This window comes from Mustela erminea, chromosome 12 (genome assembly GCF_009829155.1).
Source record: "Mustela erminea isolate mMusErm1 chromosome 12, mMusErm1.Pri, whole genome shotgun sequence".
In the NCBI taxonomy this organism is placed as follows: Eukaryota; Metazoa; Chordata; class Mammalia; order Carnivora; family Mustelidae; genus Mustela; species Mustela erminea.
In genome coordinates, this window is record NC_045625.1 from 76,608,963 (window position 1) to 76,636,762 (window position 27,800).

The 27,800-nt window shown below is 44.4% G+C and overlaps 1 protein-coding gene across 3 annotated transcripts; it reads right to left on the bottom strand.

Annotated features, from left to right (window-relative positions):
• Positions 1 to 313: 313 nt before the first annotated feature.
• GCNT1 (glucosaminyl (N-acetyl) transferase 1) lies at positions 314 to 27,404 on the bottom strand. Of its 3 annotated transcripts, none has more exons than XM_032307012.1 (4): positions 27,126 to 27,404; positions 26,765 to 26,985; positions 25,623 to 25,739; positions 314 to 2,210 (listed from the first exon to the last, which is right to left on the bottom strand). In XM_032307012.1, exon 4 carries the CDS (start codon positions 2,064 to 2,066, stop codon positions 780 to 782), a length of 1,287 nt encoding a protein of 428 aa, XP_032162903.1. In that variant the 5' UTR covers positions 2,067 to 2,210; positions 25,623 to 25,739; positions 26,765 to 26,985; positions 27,126 to 27,404; the 3' UTR covers positions 314 to 779. The 3 variants fall into 3 exon arrangements, with proteins under 3 accessions (XP_032162903.1, XP_032162902.1, XP_032162901.1); XM_032307011.1 differs by lacking the exons at positions 26,765 to 26,985; positions 27,126 to 27,404 and adding exons at positions 25,882 to 26,087; positions 26,561 to 26,705; XM_032307010.1 differs by lacking the exons at positions 26,765 to 26,985; positions 27,126 to 27,404 and adding an exon at positions 26,561 to 26,705.
• Between the last annotated feature and the right edge of the window lie 396 nt (positions 27,405 to 27,800).

Consider the following 27,800-nt stretch of genomic DNA (forward strand, 5'->3'; position numbering starts at 1 on the left):
ACAGAGAGGCAGGCAAAGAGAGAGAGAGAGAGAGGGAAGCGGGCTCCCTGCTGAGCAGAGAGCCCGATGCGGGACTCGATCCCAGGACCCTGAGATCATGACCTGAGCCGAACACAGTGGCTCAACCCACTGAGCCACCCAGGCGCCCGCCACTTTTTCTTTTGTTTTTAAAAAAGTATATACGTTGTTTGAAGAGAAAACAGAAATACTCACGTTCAATCGAGCCCATTTTTTCAAGTTCCCTGAGAGGACACATACCGACATGCTACACAGCACAACACTCCAGCAGAAAGTAAATTATTTACAAGGACCATTTAAAGTCAATTTTTTATTTCACCAAATAAAACCTGCACGATAAATTACATCTTTACAACAGGTTGTTGCTATACATTTATTCAAATCAAGAAAACTGTCATAATTAAAGCTCTCAAAGTAATTTTGGCACAGACGAAATCTTGGTCATTTTGTTAAGTCCCTGAGTTCTTGGAACAGGCTGGTTTTTGCATTCAGCCTCATCCCTGGCTACTTGGGCTCCTGCCCCCCTACAATGCCCCCCAACCTACTCTGGCTCCATATGCTAACTCTAGGTCAACGTTTGATGCCCTAACCTTTCCAACCCATGGTGCTGGGCAGAAATCCCTCAGCTTCAGGGACATTCACAATCAGAGTCCCCAACCCGAAGAGCGCCCCCTACAGCTTCTGTTTACTGCTGGGCAGAAGAATCAGGGTGCATCTCACACATGCATCTTCTTATTTCTAAAGTTGCCCCAGATGAACCGTCAGTGTTTTAACGTCTCCAAGGCTTTATGCCTCAGGTGCTCATCCAAACACTGGATGGCAAAGAGGTCAACGTCCGTGTCGAACTTGTTGGCAAACAAGTGGTGCTTGCGGAGCATCCAGTTCAAGTCACCTGCCCCGAACACGCACACAGAACGCACGTGGACGCCACTGCAGGGTGGGTAGGGAGCACCCTTGGAAACATCACCCTCGAAGTACTGCCACTTGACAAACCTCGCAATCGCGTGCATGTCAGACATGTCGTACTTCTGGCTTAAAGACAGGGAGCCCGGGACATCTGGGATCCTCTGAATGGTGGCCCAGAGATACTCATCAGGGCTGTAGGTGTCTTTTGCCCACTCCATAAACTTTTGGATTTTTTCATTCTCTAGCACGTACTCCACGTACTTCCTACTGACCACAAAATAGGCACTGCCCGAGAACAGGGGGGTGTCAAGAGGGGGCTGCATTTTGTCGGTCCCCGTGTTCGTCAGCTTTCCGTTAACAACCGTATAATGCTTTTTCCACCTTTCTTTTTTGTTGGATGGCATCCTCTCGGTTTCTAGGTTGTTTTCACCCATTAGTGACTTGAGCTTCCGGACAATTTCCAAGTTGGTTTTAATAGGAAAATCCATACCGCAGAGATTTATCAAGTACTTCCAGTCTGCCCTCATCCTGTAGAGGTCCTGCATGCAGTTGAGGTCGGCCTGAACCCGGCTCCACGAGGCGTACACCACACTCTCCAGCTGACTGGCCACGAAGACATTACTGAAGCAGGACGCGATGCCCAGCACCGCGGCCAAGAAGGAATCCTCTGATTTTCTGTCCACGTGAATGCAGTAGAAATTCTGGGGCGCGTAGATGGCCCTCAGGAGCCTGTCAAGCATTTCAATTTTGTGATGGACCACTATAGAATATGCAATGGGAAATTCTGCCTCTTCTTTACTAAAGGGCTGCGTGATATATTTGCGCGCCTTGATGAAAGCGTGACAATCTCTGGTCATGTTTATATACTCACTGGCTGTCCTCCGAGGGCGCTGCCTAAACTTCACAGTTAGAATTTCAAGCTGTACCTTTTGGATTTCTTCTACATCCCCCTGTAAAACTTTGGTACAATTAATATTACTACTAGGATTCTCTCCAACCAGCTCCAAATGTCCAACACTTAGAAATTCAGGCTTCTGGTGAATTCTTAAAACGGAGAAGGTGACCAGGGAAAAAACGAGAAGCAGGAAGAGGTATTTAGTGGGATAAGAGAAAAGTCTCCTCCGCAGCAACTTTCTCAGCATTTCAAACAACAATCGGAGATTGTCCTTAATTAAGGGCAGTCTTCCAGGCTTCAGGCAGTCATGATTCCTCTCCTGTTGAGGCCTTGAGAGCTGTCAGTTTGCATTTATCAAAACTGCAAAGGCATCTTGAGATGGAGAACAGCACTAAAAGAGAAGGAGAAGGAACATATATAAATACAGTCTTGTTACGACATCTCGGGTTGAAAAAGCATCCTCTTTGCTATGAGGTCAGGCGTTGGTCAATCAGCAGAAGAGGGTAGTGTTAGAGGAAACCCACAGCCTGTAATAGTAATACCAGATTATTAAAAAAGAATATGGGGGCAGGGGCCTCCTGGCTTGCTTCGTCAGTGGAGCATACGACTCTTGATTTGGGGGTTTTGAGTTCGAGCCTTGTGTTGAATATGGAGATGGCATAAAAATAAATCTAAAAAAAAAAAAAAAAGAAAGAAACGAAGGAAGGAAGAAATACAACAATGTGCTAAGATATCCTACATGATACTACTTGAGAATTTACCTTTCAGGAAAATTAAGGTACAAAATCACAGTTGAAGACCTAGGTTACCATTACTCTACTCTCCACAGTTGGTAAGATGAGTTTTTCCTCCTCTGCCAGTTCTAATGAGCACCCCCGCCTCAAAATCATTACTATATCTGGGTTCCTCCTGATACTTCCATTAATGTCCATCAGCTGGCCTCAGCAGCCCCCAATACTTAAAGATCAGCTTCATCCTGCCCTCCACTAAGTTAGGGCTAGAGGTCCTCTTATAGAGAAGTTCAAGAACAGCTGTGACTTCCAAGAATCTCTGAACTGAAAGCAAGTCAAGTGACTTTTCAAACTAAACCAGGAAGGCCCCGCTGAAACCAGGCCAGATGCGGGTCTATTTGGAATCTCTCTTAGTTCAGGTCCATTCCAGTCACCACAGGAAGAGAAGACATACACAGTCCAAAACAGAGACAAAGCCTTGCATTTTCTTTCTGAATTGCTTTGAACAGGTTATAACAATTAATGCTTGTGAGAAACAGTTGTATACAAATTATAATGTATGACATACCTACAGTCTATATTCAAATGAATATAAAAAATATAAAATATAACAACCCCACCCATTTTTACTATGTTTATAAATATTACAAAATATATTTTGTCTTAAAAATCAATTTTATAGGGGCGCCTGGGTGGCTCGGTGGGTTAAAAAGCCTCTGTCTTCGGCTCAGGTCATGATCCTGGGGTTCTGGGATCGAGCCCCAAATCCAGCTCTCTGCTCAGCGGGGAGCCTGCTTCTCCCTCTTCTCTCTGCCTACCTCTCTGCCTACTTGTGATCTCTGTCAAATAAATAAATAAAATCTTTAAAAAAATCAATTTTATAACTTGGAAATTGGTTCTATAATAAATGTTACTGTTCCTTTTTAAAAGATTTTTATGTAATCTCTATAACCAACCTGGGGCTCAGACTTAAAACCCTGAGATCAAGAATCCTATGCTCTACTGAGTCAGTCAGCCACCCCTAAGTGCTACTGTTCTAACAAAAAAAGCCAAATACCACTGATCATCTCCATACCAGATTCACAGAAATTTGAAACTGGTTTTTAATACTAGGATCAGCACTAGAACTTTTAAATATTTTGTTAGGAAATAAATTGTGAATATTAATAACACAAATAAAAATAAATTCTGGCTCATTCAGTTTCCAGATTCCAGGTAACATACTGTGTTTGGAGAGTGCCTTTCCTGCAGTCAGGTTTTTTTATATATACGAGGCATTCAGCAACGGTGCTATGTCCCATGAAGCTTTTAAAAAAAATCTGTGAAATGAGAAGGGAAATGTGTGAAGGGATGTAATGCCCATGTAAGTACACACACACTCAGAAAACATGCTGGTAAACTAATCTTATGTATTCACTTTTTTCCCCCTCAAAAATTATGGCTGGTTCATTTCTTGCTTTTAAAATTTCCTGTCCAATCTTACTTGTTTTTCTATGCTGGTTGTGTACTGCTAAAGGTTTGAAAATATTTGCAATTTGGGTCAAGCCTTTCCAAAGAAAACTCTAGCAACATGTCCCAAAGTGGGTGCCCAGGAACAGTGAAATGGTCCAATACCATTGGAAAATCCAATATATTTTATCTCCAATGGGAAGATTCCCAGTGCTCACTGGCCCAGTCTGTCTTCGATTGAGTTAGCTGCTTATCTCATCTTCTTCCAACTACCTTGTCTACCACCCGACTCCCAACCTGTATTAGCAAGAAATGTGGGGCGATTCTGCAAAAATACTGAAGCACAGAAACCATTAAAACAACAGATCATAAACAAAATGATGTCAGTAGGCAGCTCCTGCTCCTTATTGGTTCAGACATTTGAAGAAATCCGTCCAGTCATTAGGTCATCTGATCTCCAAGCAAACTGATTAGGGACTTAAGTGGCCTCATACCACAAAGAAAACAAACTTTTGAAAACCAATCTAGAAAAGTCACTCAACAAAGAGCAACACCACCAAACCCAAGGCAGGGCAGGGGCAGAGGTCTGACTTCCAGAATTGGCACATTATAAAATCTCCCTTTTTCTTCCTTCTTTCCTTTCTTTCTTTGAGAGAGAGTGTGTGCTAGAGAGGATGGAGGTGTGAGGGGCAGGAGAGAGGCAGAGAATTTCAAGCAGGCTCCACGCTCAGCATGGAGCCCAGGACAAGGCGCATCTCATGGTCCTGAGCTGAAGTCAAGAGCCAGATGCCTAACTGCCTGAGCCACCCATGCACCCCTAAAATGTCCCTTTAACAACAAAATATTACAGAGTATGTCAAGTAACAAAAGTATAGATCATATAAAGGGAAAAAGCAGTCAGTATAAATGGTCTCTGAGGAAGCCCAGGTATCAGACTTAACAAAGACAGCTGTCTTTGTTTTTAAGTCAGCTGTCATAAATATTTTCAAAGAACTAGAGAACTGAAAATATGAGAATGATAGACAACCAAATGAGAATTTCAATAAAGAGACAGAAAACGATAAAGAAAAAACCCAAAAGAAATCTGGAAGTGAAAAGTACAGTAAACTGAACTGAAAAATCGTCTACAAGGGCTCAACACTAGGTTTAAACACATAGAAGAAAGAATCAGTAGAACTGAGGACAGGTCAAGTGACAGCATCCCGTCTGAGGAAAAAAAGAAAAGAGAATTAATTAGGAAAAACAGAGCTCCAGAAACATGTGAGATTAAACATTATCAACAAATGTATAATGGGATTTGCGGAAGGAAAGGGAGGGGGGCTAAAACATCTGAATAATGCTGCAAACTTCTCCAAATTTTATTTAAAAAAATTAATCTCCATATCCATGAGCTCCAAGTAGGCAAAATGGTACAATCACTTTGGTGGTTTGGCCATTTCTTACAAAGCTGAAGGGAGGCTGACCTCTCTACATGGCAATCATACTTCCAAGGTTTTGTTTAATGGTCTAAGATACGGCCTATCCTGGACAATGTTCTATGTGTTGAGAAGAGTATGTCTTTTGTTGATGTTGGGTGGAGTGGTCTACCGATATCCAGTAGTCTAGCTAGTTTATTGCGGAGTTCAAGTTTTCAGATTGCTTGCTGCCTTTCCTCCTCCTAGTCTCTAGAAGTGTTCCAACGTAAAATGAGCAGTTCCAGCTGGTCAGGACTAGGGTGCAACGGAGTACTCAATGGAGTGGGGGGCAGACAAAATGTCCTGAGGGTCAGTGAGTGACGAGGCAGCAAATCGAATCTGAAAAGCAGACAGTCACAAGGTAACCGATTCAGCAGATCTAAGAATCTCAGACTGACAGTAGGGAAAGAAATTAGAACTGGCTCTATTTTTGTGACAGGATCTTCAAAAGGTTCAGGGAAACGGTAGCAGCACAGATTCCAGAGGGGGATGAGAATGTTTAAAACAAAAACAAAACAGTATTGACCTGCAGCTATTTAAAAGCAGTTGGGTCTCTCTCTACCCTGAAACCTGGCCCCGGCCCAGGTTTATATTCTCTGCAGGCTGGGGACCAGGCACTATGGAAAGCAGGGTTTCCAACTAGGAAACAGTGGAACAGAGTGAACCCAAAGACAATAGCTATTGAGATCTCCTTCCCTATTTCCAGCTATCAGTTCCCAGAAGTTTGACTGCCAAGCCAATGCAGGAGTTTATTTACTAAGGAATCCAACAAGGCCAAGACTTAAATACATTGCTTAAGTTAGAAATTTCCCCAAATGTTCAAAGGAAACAGACTGTGTACAGGAATAAGAAAACTAATAATGATATCGCCAGAGAGAGTAGAAAATATATTGCATTCCATCAATCAGTAAGATTATATGGCCCGAAAACAGGCAAAACAATATTCCCATCCCTTATGCTCTTTTGCAATGTGACCTTGCCCTTCTCCAATCAAGAAATAGTCAACATTTCTTTCCCCTTGAATTTGGACAACCTTATGACTATACTGACTGGTAGAGATTGGCAGAAGTGAGGCGATGTGGCCACCAAGGCTGGGTCATGGAATACTAAGCAGCTTCCAACAAGTTTTCTTAGAAAATCTGTTCTCCAGAGGCTTCCTTTTGGAACCAGCTTCCATATAGTACTAAGCCAGAGAGTGTAAGGTACCCAAGCCACCAGTTCCAGGTGAACCCAGCCCAGCCCAGACAGGTAAGCGAAGAAGCTACCAGATGACACTCCAGCCCGTGGTCACTCAACTCTTCTCTGAATTTCTGACCCACAGAATGTGTGAGCAAAAAATAAAATGGAAACATTCATGTTACTACATTTGGGGAGATTTGCTTCATAGCAGGGACACCAACAAATCAGAAACTACACGAACAGAACACATAGCAAATAAAACAGAATTCTTAAAAATTAATGACATGATAAGAAAAACTGCAAAACTCAATTGCAGTGTTGGAAAAGAAAGCTGAGGAAAACTCTCCAGGAGTTAGTTAGGCAAATAGGCAAGCCAAATGATGGGGAAGTTGAAGTGGTGGAAAAAGGTAATTTAGAGAACCAGACCAGGAGATCCAGTCTCTGAATGAATAACAAGACCTCCAGAAAGACAAAACAGGAAAAAAAAAAAAAAAAGAAAGAAAGAAAAGAAAAAGAAAAAGAAGGAAGCAATCAGTTAATTAAATGGTTGAATATTATTTCTCACAAAGAAGCAACAGATTGACATTCCTTGGAATACCGACACAATGGATAAAAACGGATCCACACCAAGACACATTCCTGAATCATGAAATACTGGAATACGGTAAAGAAAATATCACACAGATCTCCAGAGGGGGAAAATAAACCTCATAGATAGGATTCAGAAAATGAAAATCATGGCAACAGCATCAACAATGCTGGAAAGTGCACTTCCGAGGAGAATTCATTAAATCACATGAACTACTAAGTCAATTAAGGGTAAAATAAAAAAAACATTTTACATCTTAAGACAGGTAAGGTCTCAAAATATTTACCTTTATGCACTTTACGTCAGGAAGCCACTAGAGGATGAACTCCATCAAAACTAAATAAAGTATGGGGATGCCTGATTGGCTCCGTCCATAGAGCACATGATTCTTAATCTCAGGGTTTTTAAAAGTCAAGCCCCACTTTGGGGGTAGATTTTACATTAAAAAACAAAAACCAGGGCGCCTGGGTGGCTCGGTGGGTTAATCTGCTGCCTTCGGCTCAGGTCGTGATCCCAGGTCCTGGGATCGAGTCCCGCATCGGGCTCTCTGCTTTGGTGGGGAGCCTACTTCCTCCTCTCTCTCTCTGCTTGCCTCTCTGCCTACTAGTGCTCTCTGTCTATTTTTGTTTTTGTTTTGTTTTGTTTTTTGACAAAGAAAATCCCCCCAAACCAAAAACTAAAGTATAAACTAAGAAAGGAGAAAATACAGGAATCAGAAAAGGTATATCCCAAGATGACCGTAAAGGAACATCCTAGACTGTACCACAGGCCAACAGATTTCACTGTAGCAGGCTAGGGCAGATCACAAGGCCCCAGGACAGGATGGCTCTGTCGGCTCAGTGGGTAAAGTGACCGACTCCTGATTTCAGTTCAGGTCATGGTCTCAGGGTCGTGAGGTCAAGTCCCGGGTCAAGCTAAGTAAGGAGTTTGCAAGAGATTTTTTCCCTCCCCCTCTGCCCCTCCCCCATGTTGCATGCATGAATTCCAGGGCATGCGTGCATTCTCATTCTAAAATAAACAAACAAACAAAAGATTCCAGGAAACGTGTCTTTAAGATGAAACTGATGGAATGACTAATGGGAATAAGCATACTGAAAACTGATTTAAACAGCCACCAGGGTTTGGGCTGTGAATTTATAACTACATTGAAAACAAAGCAAACAGGAGAGGGTTGGGTGATAATTACTGCCTCCAAAGACATCAGAGACATGCAATAATTCAAAAAGCCATCACTGTGCTCTGTGGCTTAGCTCTGAAGAGCATTGGTCTTAATGCAAACACAGTTTTCTCAATTGAGACTCACTGAAACCTTATTAGGAGGACAGAGCAATGGGAAAGATGGTTGTTGGAAGAAACGGGTTGTGTGCTTTGCTCAGCATCACATAACGGATGTTCTGCTCCAAACAAAAGGCCTCTGCCTAATTTAACCCACCACCTCTCTCTCGTCTTCAACAGCTCACCACGGTAAGGACAGGACAGAAGGAGGAGTGGGGAGCTGTTTTCACAAAGGACATGAGGACGTCCAAGGAAGGAGTCTAAAACCCAGTGATTATCGAATCTAGATTTGTTTGGAATATGTCAGGGACACAGAGGACCTTGTGATATAATAACTAAGAACTAGATGAACTAGCACAAGCCTCAGTATTTTAAATAAAACAATGTCAAAAGATGACTTTCATTCCAATAACATACTTCCTAGTTATAGTGAATTTCACTACATAGAGAAGAAAATGAAAAAAAAAATTAAAGAAATGAGCGACCTGTGGCTCAGGCTATACTACCCTAAATTCTTTTTTAATAGTAGTAGTAATAATAATAATAAGGGAAAGCAGGAAGAGGGTGGAAGAAAGGAATAATACATATTTTTATTATAAAGTAATAGGACAGAACATATTTAGACTTCAAAGTAGGATTTACCATATTTACATGAATTTGCATAGACATATGGACATACGGACACATCTCTAGGAACAATCGGGATTTTCCTGTTCAGCCTCTAATTACTCTCCAGACTCCCAGACAAGGGGCAAGATAAAAAGGGCCCTGCACTGGGTAGCTCCATTAACCTTGGGTAAGGTTAGAGCGGACAGGTGAGTGAACTGTAGAAAACGAAAGAGTAGATTTCAAAAAGGTAAACCCTTTTCTCCTCCATTTCCACCTGTCATTCTGGCTTAAGTCCAAACAAAACTACTCTCTGCAAGAATAATTCCCTCTACCTATTGCCTATTGTTTCAGTTTTAATAGTGGAAAATTTTTTTCTTAAAATAAAAAAATATACACGTGCGCACACCACGCAGGTATGCTTAAACCAACAGCTGGATGGCTAAGTCAGGGTCCGCAACCTATGGGCCTTCTGCAGCAGGAAGCTGGCTTCTAGTCCCCCTTGAGTCTGTGACTCAAGTTCAAGGACTCCCGAGGACTATTATTCTGTGACGCAGAGGCTGCTGGGACAGAAGCAGAATACCCACTACCGTGACTGATGCTAAAGATGTTCAAGGCTCGCAGAGGCCTGGGACACGAAGAGCATCCTGAAGCAGCCAAGGGAATGAACAGGAAGTGGGTAAGATCTCAAGGCTACTTCCTGCCACTCTGGGTGGAGTTCTTTCCACCACTGTGTCTCCATGGCCTCACCCCATCTGGGGGAACCTGGTTGGTCACCTGGCTGTGTCCGTGACTCACTGCAGCAAGGTGCCAAGATTTTCTGAGGTGTCACCTTAACGCAAGCTCCTGAGACCCCAACAGCGTCTGTTCCTCCAGACTGGCTAGGAGAAGCTCTTGGGGTCCTCAAAACTTAGGACAGTGATTAAAAACACCAAGCTCCACAGTTTAGGTCGCTGTCTCCCAGAGTTCATTCCAGAATTTTCTTGGGCTCTAGCCACGGAAACATGGGCGACAGGAAAAACCTTCTAGGACTGGCACTGGACCCCGTTTCCTGTGCCCTTTGGAGAGGGGGCTTTCCACATGAAATAAGATATTATAACTAAAGCCAGATGGTGTGACTAAGGGAGGAGAGGCCTGAAAGCACGTCTCCCTCCTCCAGAACCCCATCTTCCAGGGCCAGGTACAGAACACGCCGCAGAGAATACCTCAGTCATGTTTGCTGAATAAGTGCAAGTCTCTTCCAAAGGAAGTCCATGTTCCTCTGCTAAAAAATTTAATTAACATCTCTCCTCTCTACTAAGGAGTTGTTTCTAGTTCTCTACACCTGCCCTGTGGGTACGTGGGCTCAGGAAACCCATAGGAAAAATGCCAGACTTGCCGACTTTCAAGCAGGGGCAAATCATACTCTTTTTAGTTCTTGGCACTCTTGGGGAAGTACGCGTTTTCCAAAACAATGTGCATTTAACCCTGACTAAAAGAAAGGCTACCGCTTTTCTAAAATGTTAAAGGTAGGGATAAAATTAAGAGCTGGAAAGACAAAATGATTGGTTCTTAAACATAATGAATAAAAAAATCAGCATTTTAAAGCTCACTAAGCAGAATGGATACTGGAATTCCATTTCTACCTACTTTTTACAATTCCATTAGCTGTTTAACCCCATATGAAAGCGTATTTAATAATTATGCAAAAACTCAAAATACGTAGTAGAATTAGTGGAAGTTTCCCAATGACCTGCTCCTAATTTTAAATTAGATGAGATTAAATAAAACCAGGTTTTATTTGTGGGGTCGCCTATAAAAGAGAAAGAGAGAAAGAAGGAAAGAAGTATGAATGGAAGGGAAGGAAAGGAAGAAAGAAAGAAAAGGAAGGGTTCTCTCTGCCTGAATTAATGGCAAGAAAAACTCTATAGTCCCCCCTCCCCCATTTACTCACTATACTACAGTGGGATGAATCTAACTCATGCACTTCATTCATTCCTGGCAATAGCACTGTTGTCTGTCCCCACTGCTTTCTCCCCTGGAGGCACAACCAGGGGCTGAAGTAGTGGACACCATTCCTGCCTACGGGCTTGGCAGGCAAGAGGCACCTACACCCATGTCTCTGCCACAGAACCAAAAGCTGAAAGTCCACCAAGAGGAAAAGAAAGGCTCCAGGAAGGCTTCCTCGATTACAGCTGATGGGTAGGATCACAAAAAAATGGGTAGGATTTAGACAGAATGTAAGAAGAGGGAAAGGATGCTGTAGAAAATCTTTGTCCTGCCCTGGAGGGCACCTCATCCATCCAGTAAGCCTTGCTCGGTAATCATGAAAATGTTCAAACCATCCCCAGAACGGCTGGAAATCTGGAAGAACCAAGACAGAAACTGTTCTGGAAACTTCCTTTGTAAATCTAAGGTAGACAGTACAGAGACCACAGAGACTAGACTTGACCTGTGGTTTGTTCTCGGAACACCACCTTTTCTTTGCCTACTCCCTTAGACACACGTGAACACGCTCTGAATGTTTGGGGCCAAAGACCAATGCTCTTCATCTGGGGTTCTCTAGAATCTTCTTATGATAGCTCAGGAGGGCAGAAGGTCAATAATTTGACCGGCTTAGTCCTTTTCCCAAGAAGCTATGTACATTGTGTTAATGGGAGTCAGAGAGGTGCAGACACACCAGCAGTGCCAGACACAACTGCCACAGAACACTGCAGTGGACTTGCTGTGGACCACTTCTCTTCCCCCCTCAAGACATCTGTGTCCGTTAGCTATCGGAGTGGGGCCTGTGGCTGGCTGAAGCAGGGTTCGAAGACCCTGCCTCCAAGCTCAGTACTAAAGCAAACATGGAAACGAGGAAATATAGGAATCAAGCTGGTTCCCCCCCCCCCTTTTTAAAGATTTTATTTATTTGACAGAGAACACAAGTAGGCAGAGAGGGAAGCAGAGAGTACAAGGAGGAAGCAGGCTCCCTGCTGAGCAAAGAGCACGATGCTGGGCTCCATCTCCGGACCCTGGGATCTTGACCTGAGCAGAAGGCAGAGGCTTTAACCCACTGAGCCACCCCGGTGCCCCAAGCTGGTCCCTTCTAACAGGATTCTGGAATTATGTGCCCTTCAGATCAACATTTGTATTTTCCATAGCAAAAAATGTCCCATTGATCCCACCCATCAGTACACATGCTTTCCTGATATCTTGAATCCTCTTCAAATGTATATTTCAGTGGTAGAAATATATATATAGGGGTACCTGGGAGGCTCAGTCAGTTAAGCACATGACTCTTGGTTCTGGCTCAGATCATGAGTTCAGGGTCCTGTGATCAAGCCCTGCATCAGGCTTTACGCTCAGCATGGAGACCCCTGGAGTTACCTCCCTCTGCTCGCACTCTCTCACTCTCTCTCTAAAATAAATAAGTAAAATCTTAAAAAAAAAAAAAAAACAAAACACATACGGATTTACAAGTTTTATACACTACCTTGAAAGCAAAAAGAATGTCCATAATTATACAGAAGTACCAGAATTAAGGCATTATATCAGTAGCCAGGAAAAGCAAATGATAAACTAAACATGGGGGATGCACTGAGGAATATTACTCAGCCCTGAAAAGGAAAGCATTCTGCTGCATACTACAACATAGGTGAACCCCAGAGACAAGCTAAGTGAAGTAAGTCGGGATGATTCCATTTATATGCAGCACCTACAGTCATCAAATTCATAAGAGATGGAAAGTATACCAGAGTAGGAGCTGAGGGTTCTACGTGTGCACAGGGAAAAGTTATGGTTCATTGAGTTTGGGATGACGAAAAGTTCTAGAAAGATAGTGGAGACTCCGATGTACTTAATGCCACTGAATTTTCCCTGACAGTTTTAACCTCATGAGTTTTTTTTTTAAACCCCTTTATTATGATTTAAAAAAAAAAGATTTTATTTATTTATTTGACAGAGATCACAAGTAGGCAGAGAGGCAGGCAGAGAGAGAGGAGGAAGCAGGCTCCCCGCTGAGTAGAGAGCCCGATGCGGGGCTCGATCCCAGGACACTAGGATCATGACCTGAGCCAAAGGCAGAGGCTTTACCCCACTGACCCATCCAGGCGCCCCTAAACCCCTTTATTATGATTTTTTAAAAAGATGCAGCCTGTTTACAACTAGACTAGACCTTCAGAGTAGGTAGGTACTGGTAGAATGTTATGTAGAAAAGGCTTTTTAAATTAAGAGAAGACTGACCTTAAAGGACGTATGTTATAAAGGCATTGGGAGGAGTGAACCAGGTTGTTTGAACACACAAAAAGGGGTCTTTTTTGAGTTTAGTGTCATGAAAATTTGGACATGAAGAACAAAGATCATCTATCTGCCTCCATCTCAAAAGACTGGTGTTTCTTACTGCCTTCACAGCTTTCATCTCCTGTTTCCTTAATGCCTGAGCAATGGCTAAACTTTGAAATGGGAAAAAACTGTCCTCTAATGCAATAGCTCACTTGTAGAGGTGGACTTTGTAGACTTGAACGAAATATACCTACTTCTGTGCGCGCATGCGCACACACACACGCACACACACACAGAGTTCTGTTTTCTTTTTTTAAAGATTTTATTTGAGAGAGTGAGAGCATAAGCAGGAGGAGCAGAAGAGGCAGAGGGAGAAGCAGACTCTCAGATCATGACCCGAGTCCAAGGCAGACCCGTAACTGACTGAGCCAACCAGTTAGCTCCCGTTTTTCTTTTTCTTCTTTTTTCCTTTTTAAAGAAACTGTCAATCTCATTACCACCGCAGGCCAAAAGTGAGTATAAAAGATCTTATTGTTCACTTCAAAATTCCAAACTTGAAGAGCAATAAACCTTGCCCTCTCCTTTAAAAACAAAAAACAAACAAAAAAATAGTGGGTGGTTTAGAATACTAAAGACAGCACCAAGTCTTACGGAAACAAAATTTTAGATTTGAAAGGTACTTTCAAGTTTCTTTTGTCTGCTCTTAATTTTGAAGGTGAGAACACTAGGGCACAGAGGTCATGCGCTTGGCTCGGCCACCTGTCCAGATCAATTCTTCAGCAGAGACAACTTAACAACAGCCCTGGTTTGTGTCCCACCTGCTTGTCACACCGCCCATAGGTCCTGGGTCTTCTGAACAACCCCAGTTTTAAATATTCCAGGCTTTAAATGCTTCCTATGTCCCAGCAATTCTAATCCAAAATACCAGATTCCTTTTTGTTTTTAAAGGAAGTCTTAAAATTCCGGGTCATAGCATGTGTCTGGATCTTTGGCGGGCAAATCATGATCGTCAGAGTAGATCTTCTCTTTTAATTATGCAGAGAAATTATAAAGCTACCCATGAGCAAGCATGAGAAGTGCTCTTTTAACAGATTAAAATCCAGCTTAACTTCCTGCAATGTGGTTCCTTTCTGGAATCACCTTCTGTGAGGCCAAACCTCACTGGCTGGGGGTTGGGGGGCCCAGAGAAAGACAGCTGCATGAAGTCAAACAGAAGAGACAATAAGTCCTGTGTCATGTTCTAATGTAGGATTTCAGCAAGCCACCTCATCTCTCCAAGTTTTGGTTTCCTCATCTGAAAAGTGACTGGTTAATATAATACCCTTCCGGTTGGGATGGGGGTGATTTGAAAACCTCTCTACCACCTGGCAGAGACTGGGATGTGGCAGTTGCTGGATAAACAGGTGTCCTCACCATCATCTCCTATTTCAGCACTGAATTCCACATAATCCTGTCTCTGCACTGTTCCAAGCACGTCCTCGGTGAGCTCCCGGTAATCGGATCTAGTCTCAGGCTCCTTGCCCACTCCCTCTCCACAACACTGTTCCCTGGGTCTACCAAAGCCTTATTCAACTTGAAAAAAAATGAAAAGAACGAGAAAAACAAAGAGTCCAGCAGACTGCGGATGCTTTTGTTAAATGTGCCTTCAAGCTCAAAGTGTTTTCCGGCTAAGGAAACTAGAGTACAGTATTAAAATCCTCTCAGTTACGGTGCGCTGGGAGAACTCCATGAACTCGGAGTCCCCTGCATCAGGTCAGACAGAGAGTGTCTTCCGAGAAACCCCAAACCTCCGGTCGCATGCTGGATGGCACTCATCCTGTCTTCAGGACTGACCTTTCCCTTCTGCACTCGGGGCTCCTCACCTGTGCACAAGGGCTGTGGGGTTTGGTTAGGGGTCCCCAACTCCCAACTCCTACGGCCACCTGCTGCTCCTCAGCAGGCAGGTGGTGCACGGGGACAGGGGAGGCTGAGACGGTGACCGTCCGGGGTGGAAGACAAAAGGGAGGATCCGGGACAAGACAAAATACTAATCAGGCTATAAGTACGCAAGCCTGAAGACCAGCTTTCTTGCGTGACAGCTTTGGAAATTGATAGGCACTTGAAATGTGACATGTTCACTACTATGGTGGTTTCCTTTTTTATTTTATTTTATTTCCTTAAAAGCAGATGTTAAAATTGATGGTGCGGGGCGCCTGGGTGGCTCAGTGGGTTAAGCCGCTGCCTTCGGCTCAGGTCATGATCTCAGGGTCCTGGGATCGAGTCCTGCATGGGGCTCTCTGCTCAGCAGGGAGCCTGCTTCCCTCTCTTTCTGCCTGCCTCTGTCTACTTGTGATCTCTCTCTGTCAAATAAATAAATAAAATCTTTAAAAAAAAAAATTGATGGTGCTTTCACAATGGGCGTTACTACGGGATTAAGGAGATTGTTCAAATGAAGAGTTAGTAAAAATTTGCACCAGGCACTTTACATACATGGCCTCAATTCTCACAAACCGGGAAGTAGATAGTTTCCCTCTCACTTCACAGTTAAGAAAACTGAGGCTTTAGGTTGCTTTGAATTGGGTCATTTGTTCCTGTTTACCAGCAGGGAAGAGGTGGCAGGGGGTTCAGCCCAAGGCTGAGTCCCCAGAGGGGCAGTCTCACTTTCCGGCGCAAAACACTGGGTCTGGTTATTAACAGCTTCAAATCGTACCTTGCCCTGCTTCCTAAACCTTCCACGCAGCCCCAGAACCTTCCAAATATTCCTGTGGGTGTGACTATGAGAAACTCTCCTCCTGAGGGCTTCAGTCCTAAGATAGAGGGATCCATTTACCATGTAAGACCCAACCGTTCCCTTGAAGTGGATGCACAAACTTGAGTGGCAAACTTGATGCAACGTTTTCACTGTACGTAAGATTACATTTAGGTATGTATGTTGAATTTGAAAGTACTTCCAAAGCCAGGAATGAATGAATTCTCTAGGTAATGAAACGGAAAAAAAAAAAAAGAAAAAAAAAAAAAATTTTTTTTTTTTTTTAAGAAGAAACAGCATCCACAGAGAAGCTACACTCAAGCACATATAAAATAAACCCATTAAAAAAACAAGGCTCCATACATACTATCAATGTGCATTAGAAAAATTTGAGAAGCACAGACCTACCTAAAACTATTCCGTGATCCTCTTTTTGTTTGGGGGTGGGGTATTTATTCAAGCACTTTTGAAATGTTTGAGTTTTTAATTTACTTTAAGGTATTTCTTTTAAAATTGCAAAGAGAAATGGCCCCAATCCTCCAACACAAGCTCCAGTTAAGTACGCTGGCAAAGCATTACAGTTCGAGATAATTTCCAAACCAACAAAAAGCCCCTTACAGTTTCAGTCCACTTACACATCATTTTCAAGTTCCCTTCTAACGCCCGTCCAGGGACACTCCTGACTTACGCTTGTGCATAGATGTAACAGCAGCTGGGACTCAAATTTCTGTTCTGTTTTTTTTTTCTATTAATCGACAGCGAAGAGTCTTTATTGTTTTTTTTGCCACAGTTAGTATGTGTCTCGTGGTTGAATATTAAAGGTATTTCCAAATGAAAAAAAGAAGAACTATGAACCCTTTTAAAGATACGCATAATTCGTTTTCTCTTGGCTTTGTAAAGGATTTCCAGGAGTAGTATTCTTGAATCAAAACTTACAAATTTCTGTTGCTTTTGATTGCCTTCCAAATGGACTATACTCATACGGCCAGTAGTAATATCTGAGCACCATTTTCTCCATGTTTACTACATAATTATCTTAATTATGTGTCATATATTCATCCACTGTATAATTATCTTTGTCATTATCACAACTGTTTAATGGTACCTCACTGAGGTTTCATTTTGTATTTCTTTGACTACGAGTTGCTCAGTATTTTCTCTTGAGTATATTTACATGTGAGAAGGAGAGCTTAGCAGCAATGACTTTAGTTCTGGAACCAAACTGCTCAGATCAAAAACTGGACATCATCACCCAGCAACTCAGACTTCTGTATGCTCTTAACTTCAACCTTCAGCTTCTTTGCTGGTAAAAATAATAGTAAATAATAATAATAATTTTAGGCAATTTGATAGGATTAGGGCCATGTGTACCTTAGAGTTTTTATAGAGTAAGGGAGCCAACATGTCATATGCTTACAGTGTATGTGACACATGGGCCCTCCAAAAACATTAGCCATTTATTCACTATTATTATTAAATATTTTCTCCTGTCTGGACATTGTCCAAATCTTTAGTTCATGCCTAGAGGGAACTTTTTTCAGACCTCCACAATCAGAAACTGTATTTGAAGTTTCCTGACAAACACCTGAATGCACTCAATTTAATTCCACACATAGTAGCTATTATACAAAACAGAATCCTAGGTTCTGGGTTATGGTGGGGTGGGGCGGGGAGTAGTCATAAATAATGCACCTTCCTGATCTCAAGGAATCTACACATGCTTATTTGCTGAGCCTTCTGAGGGAAATTCTAGGCTTGATCAATATAGGTAAAAACTCTTTGGGGAACAATGCATCCATTGTAGCACTGGAAGGAACAGGAGAGCATCTGGGGAGACTGGCCAGAAACCACTTTGAGGGTCCCCCCTGGGGGCAGGGGAGGTTAACGGGGACTCCCTCCTGGGATGGCCACACTCCAGGGGCAGCGACTACACCTCATGCTTCAGGAATTCTCCTGGTTAGCCAGGTGTTTTGTTAATTAGCAGCCGTGTTGGAAAGGAATCTTCCTAAGTAGATTGAATGACTGATTAGCATAACATGCGGAAAGAGTAAACAAAGATGAGATGGGGGGCTCCGACTTTGTGTCTGGAACAGAGGCATCCTAGAGGCCAGTCAGGCACAAACTCAGAAGGGCAAAAGCCCCTGGCAAGTCGCACCGTCTAGGAGGGTGCCTTAGGCGCATTCCTGGGTCCAGCTGCTGATTACAGAAAATTCGTGATTATTTGATTCCAACCCATGATCATGCTGCCACCCCAAGTGTACCTTTTGTGGGAGAGGCAGCCAGACCCCCTCGAAAGGGCATAGGTGGCCCCAGACTTGCTTTTTAATTCCCACCCATACCTGCAGAGGAGAATGTGGCCCTCCCCAGTCTGCTTCCCCAAAAGATCCAAAAGGGCCTGGGGCAGATCTCCGTCCACAGCAGAGTGGAGGCTAGGGAAGGAAAGAATTCGAACCACAAGACCTGTGTGGAAATAACATTTACCTGTCCTGGGGCAGGAAGTTTATTTTTTCCTCCTTTCTTTTTAAAGCATTCAAAGTGGATTATTTAACGAAGTTTAAGGTACGCATTTCAAGAGAAACACGCATACATTCTGTATTTGTTCAATTTCACAACAGAAGCTCCAGTAGCAATGGTATTTTCCACAAATCAACTGCAGGAGCACATCATGGGGAAGATGTAGTTTTACAGTTTATAAGGAAATCCAGTTCTCCATTTGCTGTAGGGGGAGGAGAGAACCTTGCCTCAGTTTTTAATGATAAGTTTATACATTTTTTAGGGCAAACACCAAGAGAAAAAGCTTTGGAGTAAGTCCCATCTAGATATGTATATTTCTTTAAAAAATTTTATGTACCACTGTATAATGCACATTATTAAAAAGATGGGGAAAAGAGGAAATAACGCTTATAAGTATAATCACTTATAGTGCAAATACAAATAGATATTAATATTTGTAATGAAAGCAATACATTAAATATGCTTTATTTTTTAAAGAAAGATTTATTCATTTGAGAGACAGAGAAAACAAGCAGGGGGGAGGTGCAGGGGGAGAGAGAGAAGCTGTTTCCCCACTGAGCAGGGAGCCCAATGCCTGAGCCATGCATGCAGGCGCCCCTAAATACGCTTTATTTTTGAAAACTCTTGGTTAATTACCTTGTTATAGAGTCCTGTCAAGTACTGGTTCCCAGTTTCCTGCAGCCTAACATTTTGTTTCAATGGCTGTCTGGGTGACACATACCCACTGGAGAAACAGTAGAACACTCTGGGCTTTGCTGCCTAAATCTTGATACTTTGACAAAGTCTTTTTTGGTGAGATTCCGCTGGTAGTTCTCAAGCCCTCGTCCCTGCAAACTAGTCAGGGGGTGCCACATTTTTATGAATCTAACAAATGGACTAAAAACCCACTGATACTCTTCACTTCAAAGATTCTGTCAGACAATTCTTTTTCCAAGTTCTTCTAGGTTTTTGACCAGCCACAGATTTACCATATTTCTTGGCAACATGTTTACATTACAGTGAAAACATTCCCAAACAGCTCTTTTCAAAATGGGCCTCTGTGGCATAAATTCTTCTGAGAAGCGATCACCCCTCTCACTGTGAAAATGTCACCATGACCTTGGATTGCTCCTGGTGTACCCACACTTTCCCCACTTGGTGGGTTCAACCACCCAGAAGCTCTCCAAATAGTGTTGATCCAAGTTTTTGCAACCCAGTCTCTAGGCCCCTCCCCCTTCCCCGGAGGCCAGTGGGTGGGGCTAAAAGCTCCAACCCTCTAATTACTGGTTCTTTCTGGTGCCCACCCCATCCTGAGGCTACCTAGGGCCCCCCCCTACACCTCAGCCACCTTATTAGCATAAGCAGGTGTGGAAAAGAGCTCTTTAGATGAGTAACAAAAGACATTCTTATCATCCTAATCCCTCAGGAAATTCCAAGGGCATCAGAACCCAAAGACAAAGACCAAACCTCTATTTACCAGTCTATCAGGGCTGAGCCTAAGGGTAATCATCATTCATAATCTACCAGTGTTTGGCACTAGAACATGCTTGATGAACACTGGTTACAAAGTAGCTGACTTCTCGAACCCACCAAACTCAGCAGACCCTCGTGCCTCCTCCTTCAGAGAGCTCAACTTTGAGGCAAACAATCCATCCTCTCCCGCCCTCTTTCCATCAAAGGCCAACCCCCCCCACACACACCTGTGTAATGGAATCCAGCCTCTCTCCCCTTCTTTGAAAACAGGCTCAGTCATGGATTTCTCACTCCCACAGGCTTAGCTTCTCCCCTCCCCCGGCAGCATTAGAATTTGTTCAGGTGTCCCCAGTTTCAAATGGAAAAGGAGAGAAAGAGAGAGAGAAATGCAAGGAAACCACAGACCCCACATTTCCTCCATATTCCGCATGTCTATTTCGTTTCTCAGTCACTGTACCCAGTGGCTCCTCCTCTTCCAAACAGTGATCTTTTTCTCCAGGCCAGCCCCTTATCTTATCCTACACCCGTCCTCTGATGATCTTTTGCGTAAGCAATGATCACCCACACGCAACAGCTCCCAGCAGGGGCTTCCTTCCACCTCATCTCTTTCAAGAGTTCCAGATGCCAATTCCTTGGTCTCCACTCACAAGTAAGTGTCTCACAAGTAAGATCTATCCCAAGGAATCACCTTCCCTCCCTCACCCCGGGGTTCTCTAACATTGGGAATGGTTTCACCACCCCATCCCACTCAAGTTATTTATGCCAGAAACTTTCAAAACATGCTCCATATCACACTGTCCAAAAACCACATCCAAATAATCACCACTTTCATACTGACTTTAGCTACAAAACTCAATCTTTCTCCCTTTCCCTCCTCCCCACAAGCCCTCTGTGTCCGGCTTCTATTAAGTACCATAAAGGCCCCGGTGAGAGCAAATACCTTTGCACTCTGCCGCTGCACCCCAGCCTGCCCCTCTTCAGGGTATGTGTGCAAAGTGACAGGCTGAGGGCCTGAGGCCTTTGGTCCAGTCTAGCTGGGACAAGTAGTCCATCGTTTCCAGTCTGCACAAAGGCACCAAAGATACCAGCCCGGCCTAACCCTGCAAACCATTCTCCACACAGCAGTGGAGATGATCTTTTCAAAAATCCAAACTTAATCACTCATCTCATCTCCTATTTAACATCCTTCAAAAGGTTCCCATTACCTGGGGCGCCTGGGTGGCTCAGTGGGTTAAAGCCTCTGCCTTCGGCTCAGGTCATGATCTCAGGGTCCTGGGATCGAGCCCCGCATCAGGCTCTCTGCTCAGCAGGGGGCCTGCTTCCCTTCCCCTCTCTCTGCCTGCCTCTCTGCCTACTTGTGATCTCTGTCAAATAAATAAAATATTCAAAAAAAGGTTCCCATTACCTTTTCAACGAAACTCAGTCCTGAAAATGACCCAAGAGGCCTCACCCCACAGGCATATTTCTGCCTTGGTCTTAACCCTTCTAACATGGAACGCAGGCCCCTAATTCACCTGACTACTTCCTATTCATTTTTCAGGATTTCTTTTAGGTATCACTTCCTAGGGAGACCTACCCCGAGTAATCTCTTCCCCAGTTGAGGTCGTCAGGTTAGATGCTCTCTGGACATTGTGGGCTTTTTTGGAGTCCCACCAACAACTGGGACAGCCTGTGAGATTATGTGCTGGTCTATCTCCAATCCATCCTCTAGCCATGAGGCTGGAAGGCTCAGAAAGGGGGGAACCCTCCATCCTTCCCAGCCGTGGGGTCAGAGCTGACAATGCCTGTCACGTACGGGTGCTCAGTAAGTTGTTCAATGAGTGCCTGAAGAAACAGGTTGCTCAGGGACCCACTCACCCCCCATACAGTTTGGCTAACTCTTTAGCAAAAGAAAAATTATTTATGGGAGGAATTTTTTTTTAGACACGGGTGTACATTTTTAAATTAATTTTTAAAGTTTTTTTTAATGTTTTTGGTATTCTCCACACCCAACATGGGGCTTCCTTCGTGATCCTGGGGTCAAGAAGTCACATGCTCTTTCAGCTGAGCTATCCAGGTGCCCCTTCTTAGTAAATTTAGCGTACCGATGACCAAATACACGCAGACTCCTGATTGGAAATATTAGTACAGTCTGTGAGTTGGAAATTCTCAGTTGCTTTGGAGCAGCAGTAACCTCTCCGGGGATTTGCCTTAGTGACCGCAATCCTCTTCTGATATGAACAAGGAACCAGGGTCAACTTCACGGGTATGCAAACTGTACTGCCACACAGGGCCCTGTGATTCAACTAATACTCAAGCTGTCTGCTGTCTTCTTGGTATTCTTTTTTTTTGAGTTTTATTTAAGCAATCTCTATACACAGTGTGGAACTCGAACTCACGACCCTGCGATCAAGAGTCACAGGCTCCTCCAACTGGGCCAGCCAGGCACCCAGCATTCCTGGTGTTCTTAAGAATTTCTAAACATGGGCCCCCCAAATTATGTTGCCAATCCTGAATCTTAACAAGTAAGTTTGATTTCTAGACAGGAACCAATGGATTGCCATTCCCTATCTAAGGATGCATCTTTTTTAACCAGGGCTGTGTTTTCAACCTACAGAACTTAAGGTCTAAAAATAGAGGGTTGGTTATATATTCAGTGTATTTTCTTCTTTTGATATGAATCTATTGTGTATTATGTAGGCCTCTCTTCTATCCAATCAGAATTTCTCAGACTACAGAAATATATGGTTGTCTTAGCTATTGCTGTTAGCTAAACGCTTTTTATGGTTTATTTTTAAAGATTTAATTAATTTATTTATTTGACAGAGATCACAAATAAGCAGAAAGAGAGGAGGCAACAGGCTCCTGCCTAGCAGGGAGCCCAATGTGGGACTCCATCCCGGAAGCCTGGGACCTGAGCCAAAGGCAGAGGCCTCAACCCACTGAGCCACCCAAGCGCCCTCTTTTTATGGTTTCTAAAACTAAATTCTACTCTGAACATGATGATCTACAGTGAGTCTCGTTAAAATTTTTGCTTAGAATTTTTGCTTGTGGTTCTCGTAGGAATTGTGTCAATTTTCCCAAATCAGTAAGCATGGTTCATTAATATTTTTATCACCTTAAAAAAAATTAAAAGACATCAAGTAAACTAAAAGGAGAAAGTTGGGGGCACCTAAGAATCGGACTCTTCATTTCTGCTCAGGTCATGATCTCAGGGTCGGGAGACCAGCCCTGCATCGGGCTCCTCAGTGAGAAGTCCGCTAGAGATCTGTTCCCTCTTCCTCTGCCCGTCTCCCAGCCTGCTCCCTCCTTCTCTCAAATAAAAATAAATAAATCTTTTTTTAAAAAAAAGGTAAAATAAATGGAGAAAAATGAAAACCACTCTAGAATTCCTTTTCAGCTTCTACTATTTTAAACTTTGGAAATTTAACAAGCAACACAGGACACCCAAAATTTCCTGGGAGATACACTCTGGTAGGACACATGGGGCTGTTCACAGGGAACACTAGTTTAGTCATCTTTATTATAAAAATATTTTAAAATGTAGACGTTTGTTTAGATGTTACAGATAGCTTCTCTAGTCACTAGAAGTTTAACATTCGATTGTATCTACAGTTTAGTTCATAAACATCGAGAGCATTTTAAATATTGGCTCATTCTTTTCCCCAGCCGGGTGACTCCATCCTCCAGGGGGCGTGTGGCAACATCTGGAGACACCTGGGTTGTTCTAACTGCAGGGAGGGGACGACTGGCATTTACAGGGTAGGACCAGGATGCTGCGGCACATCCCACAACACGCAGGACAATTTCCACAACAAAAGCTTAACTGGCCCAAATGTCAACATACGTGGCCTCTGCCACGGAGGGCGACAAAGAAACACGACAACCTTAAGCACTGCATCCGGTGTCAAAGCCAATGTGATTAAGAGTAAAGATAGTCCCCATGAGAAACAGTCATTTGGGAACTCCTCTTTTAAGCCACGGAGTTAGGCATTTGGCATCCTGAACTAGAACCATGAATAAATTTTCATTAGAATGACCATGAGAGACTGTGGACTCTGAGAAACAAACTGAGGGTTCTGGAAGGGAGGGCGGTGGAGAGGGTTGGGTGAGCCTGGTGGTGGGTATTAAGGAGGGCACTTATTGCATGGAGCACTGGGTGTGGTGCATAAACAATGAATCTTGGAACCCTGAAAACATTTAAAAATTTACAAAAAAAGAACTAAAAAAAAAAAAAAAAAGAATGACCATTAGCAGCAGTGACACAATTCCCTCTGGCTGGCCCAGTACTGCATCCTTCATGGAAAACAGGAATTGAGAATTGGAAGAAATCATTTCAACAGCATTAATCTCGGTTTCCCACCACCTCATTTCATGACAAGTGCACAATATCTACATCATAGGTCAGAATTTTTCATTCCCCTCAAGAATGCAATCACCAGCTATATAAGTTTCCAAGACAGATCTGAAAACGAATGACGCAAGAACCAAATCTGATTGGTTCCTGTGTTTTAAAAAAGAAAAAAAGACAATATTTAAATCAGGTTTTACTTTGTTTAAAAAAAAAAAAAAGAAAAAGATTTTTCAGCTAGTTGGGTGGGGGGAGAAAGATCTAGACACCCTGGGTCAGAATCCCTGCAGGGTTATGGGGAGCGAATGGCCATCCCCACAGATTGTTTTAGGAGGTCCTCCCTAGGTCACCTGTGCCCAGCCAAGCCTCCCTTAAATCTCCCACCCACTACCTGATCAGTCCCTGTAACATAGTTGATTTTGTAAATGGTTGATAATTCTCAAGGACATTTCTCTTTATGTTAAGCAACTAAGTTACAAAAAAAACCTAACGTGGTTGGAAGTGGTCTTATAATCAGTCAGGGATGAATTATAATTAATGAAGGATGAAATCCACTAGAGATTTGGGGCCCAGGCTAAAGAGGTCCTTTCCAGGGCCAGTGAAGGAAGGGCAGATGAGCTGGTGGCAACCTTCAAATCCTCCCCAAAAAGTAGAAACCAGTATCAGCCTCTTCCACCTAACGATAAAACTTTGTAAAAGCCAATTTACAGTATATTACACTGTTTTTAAAAATTGAGGAGTTAGCCACTTCTAAGAACTCAGTTTCCCCAAACCATTATCTTGAATGGCTGCGAAAAATCCATTAGACAATAGCAGATACCCACCAAGCTCAGGGTTTCTCTTTTTGCCAAAAAAGAGAAATCTGTTACCGTATCCTCTCGGAGGGGAGCCTGTCTGGAACTGCCTGGGCTCCTAGCAGGTAATTTACACTGATCTTTAAAAACCCTCCTTTAAAATCCCTCCTCCTCCACTCTATAAAACAAATCTGCCTTTCAGAACAGCTCTGAAAGGGGGACAGAGTGCCCAGAGCAGGGGACAAGTCCCTGACCGGATGCCTCACCTACCACTCTTCAAATTCAGGTCACAGAAACCTGTAGCCTGTTCTCATCTCAAAGAACCAGTGCTTTCTGTGAACCTCCTATATCCTTCCCAGTTGGCCGCTTGTCTTACGAGTTGTTAAATAAAGAGTCTCTTCCCCCCAGAAAGGAAATCAAGCAAAGGGAGCCACGGTTGCCCGGTGGCTACAAACCTTACCTCCACCTGGGCAGCCCATAAGGTGCAGCCGGATCTGCAGGCGACCTCATCCACGGTGACAAAGAAGTGTGTGGCCGGTGCGGGTGCCGGGGGCTCGCTGGGCATGGAGGGAATGCGCTGCAAGGAAAAAAAAGAGCCGTGAGACAGGGCTGCTTTCACTTCAAAAAGCTAATAACCAAAAATTGGAAGAATGTGAATCAGAAACGGAGTACTAACGGAAAAAAAAAAAAAAAAAGTAACCTCGGAGGGAAATGATCACCTGTTTTCCAAACAGACGCAGCAGCGCAAGTTTCCTACACCCGCGGGGTAAGGACCGAGAGGGAGCAGGAGGAAAGAGAGAAGCCGAGGGCTGGGGTGGGGACTTCGGAGTCCCTTTCCAAACGCTTGCCCCAAGGCGAGTCATTTCTCATCCTGGTGTCGGCTTCTTCATCGGTAAAATGAGGGTAATAATGCCTCTTTGCAGGGCTACGGGAAGGATTAGACGGAGTTGGCACCCAAGAGACAGCGGTGAGGAACTGTTCGCTCTCCTGCCCATCCACGCCCGCAGCCAACTCCGACTTCTCAGCTCCTACTCGCTACCCCGACCAGGGGGAAAGACGCCAGAAAGAAAGTGGCTTCCAGGTGACACTGGGCACCGGAGTCCTGGCCCCGGGCTCCGCCGATCGAACCAGAAGTAAGGCCCAGGGAAAGCGTCCAGAGCGCACACGCGCTCCCGACTCACCCCCACCGAGCGTCCGCTCCCTCCGGCCAGGGCTCCGCTTCCTCTTCCCCAGCGGAACCCCCCCACCCCGCCCCCGAGGCAGCGGGGCCCTGGCGGAGAGCCGGCTCCCTCCCTCGCATCCTTCCCATCCTTCCAATCCTTCCACCCGCCACCGGGCGCCATAGCAGGCGATCCGGGTTGCCGGGAGCGGAGTGGACGGCGTGGAGGAATCGGTTACCTGCAGCAAGCCTGGGGCGGCCGGCGCACATTACCGTGCGCTACCGCGCGGCACCCCAAATACCCGCGCACTGGCCACGCGATGCGCTCCCGGCGCAAGCTGCGCTGGCGGACCGCGCCTCCTGCCTCCCCGCCTCCTACCCGGCCGCCACGCCCCTGGCCCCGCCCCGTGAGGCCCCGCCCCCAGCGCCCCCGCCTCGCCCACCTCCGAGGTTTGAGGGCGGGGCGGGGGGCGCCGGCGCGGCTCCTGGCCGGGGACAGCGCGCCCTCTGGGTCTGAGCGAGGTGTGGCCGGAGAGCCGGTGTCCGTGCGCTTTCTTCCTCTCTCCGCTTCCTCCCGTTCGCTCCCCGAACTCTGCAAGGGCTGGGTGATTCGAGATTCTTTGCCCTCTCCGCCAAGGCAGGAAACACGAAAAGTACAGCTTTTCTGATTTTCAGTGTTTTATAAAAAAAAAAAAAAAAAAGCAAAAGTCAAAGATTCTGTATATAATGTGAAGTTTAGAAATGACCATGCGGTTTGGTTCCCCCCTCATGGTCTTTTGTTCAGTTTAGTATTTAAAAACTCACTGCATTCACGTGTGTTTTCACCTAAAAACTAAGACAAAAACTTGGAAACAGTTCGCCGTGCCGTGCGAAGTAGAACACCATCTCTTTCCCGACCTTGTAGCGCAGAGCGTTGTCGCTTAAAGAAGCTGACACGGTGTCCTTGGTAGCAGAGGAATACCGCGTGTTCCTCCTTGGACTTTGACCTCCTGGAGAGCAGATCAGGTTCTTAACTCGTCTTCACATCACGTAGTCACTCAACACACGTGTTTGGAAGTAAATGAATGGTGGACGTGCCTATTCACTTCCCCACCCACCATGTCTTGCCCGGCTCGTAGGACAAATCCAAGACCCTCTGAGTAGGGAGGTTTCCGTGCAGCTGGAGGCTTGCCTGGTGTCCTTCATTCTTACGAAAGATCATTGCACAGGGGAGAGTCCTGAACGCGGAGAGCAGGGCCAGGCTGGCCTGGAGGGAACCACAGAGTCTCTGAGGTTCATCTTCTGGGGCTTTGGATTTGAGGAGGTTAAATACCCCGGTGGGGGTGGGGCAGGGAAGGGTGGGACCCGGGCGGGCCGTACCTTATAAGTGAATCATAAATTAGCATATTGGTTTCCTGTTAACCCACCTCACTTGTAAAGACCCCAGCTTTCTCTTCAAGGCTTTGGAATGTTCTGGGAAGCATGCTCTGGACTCTTAAG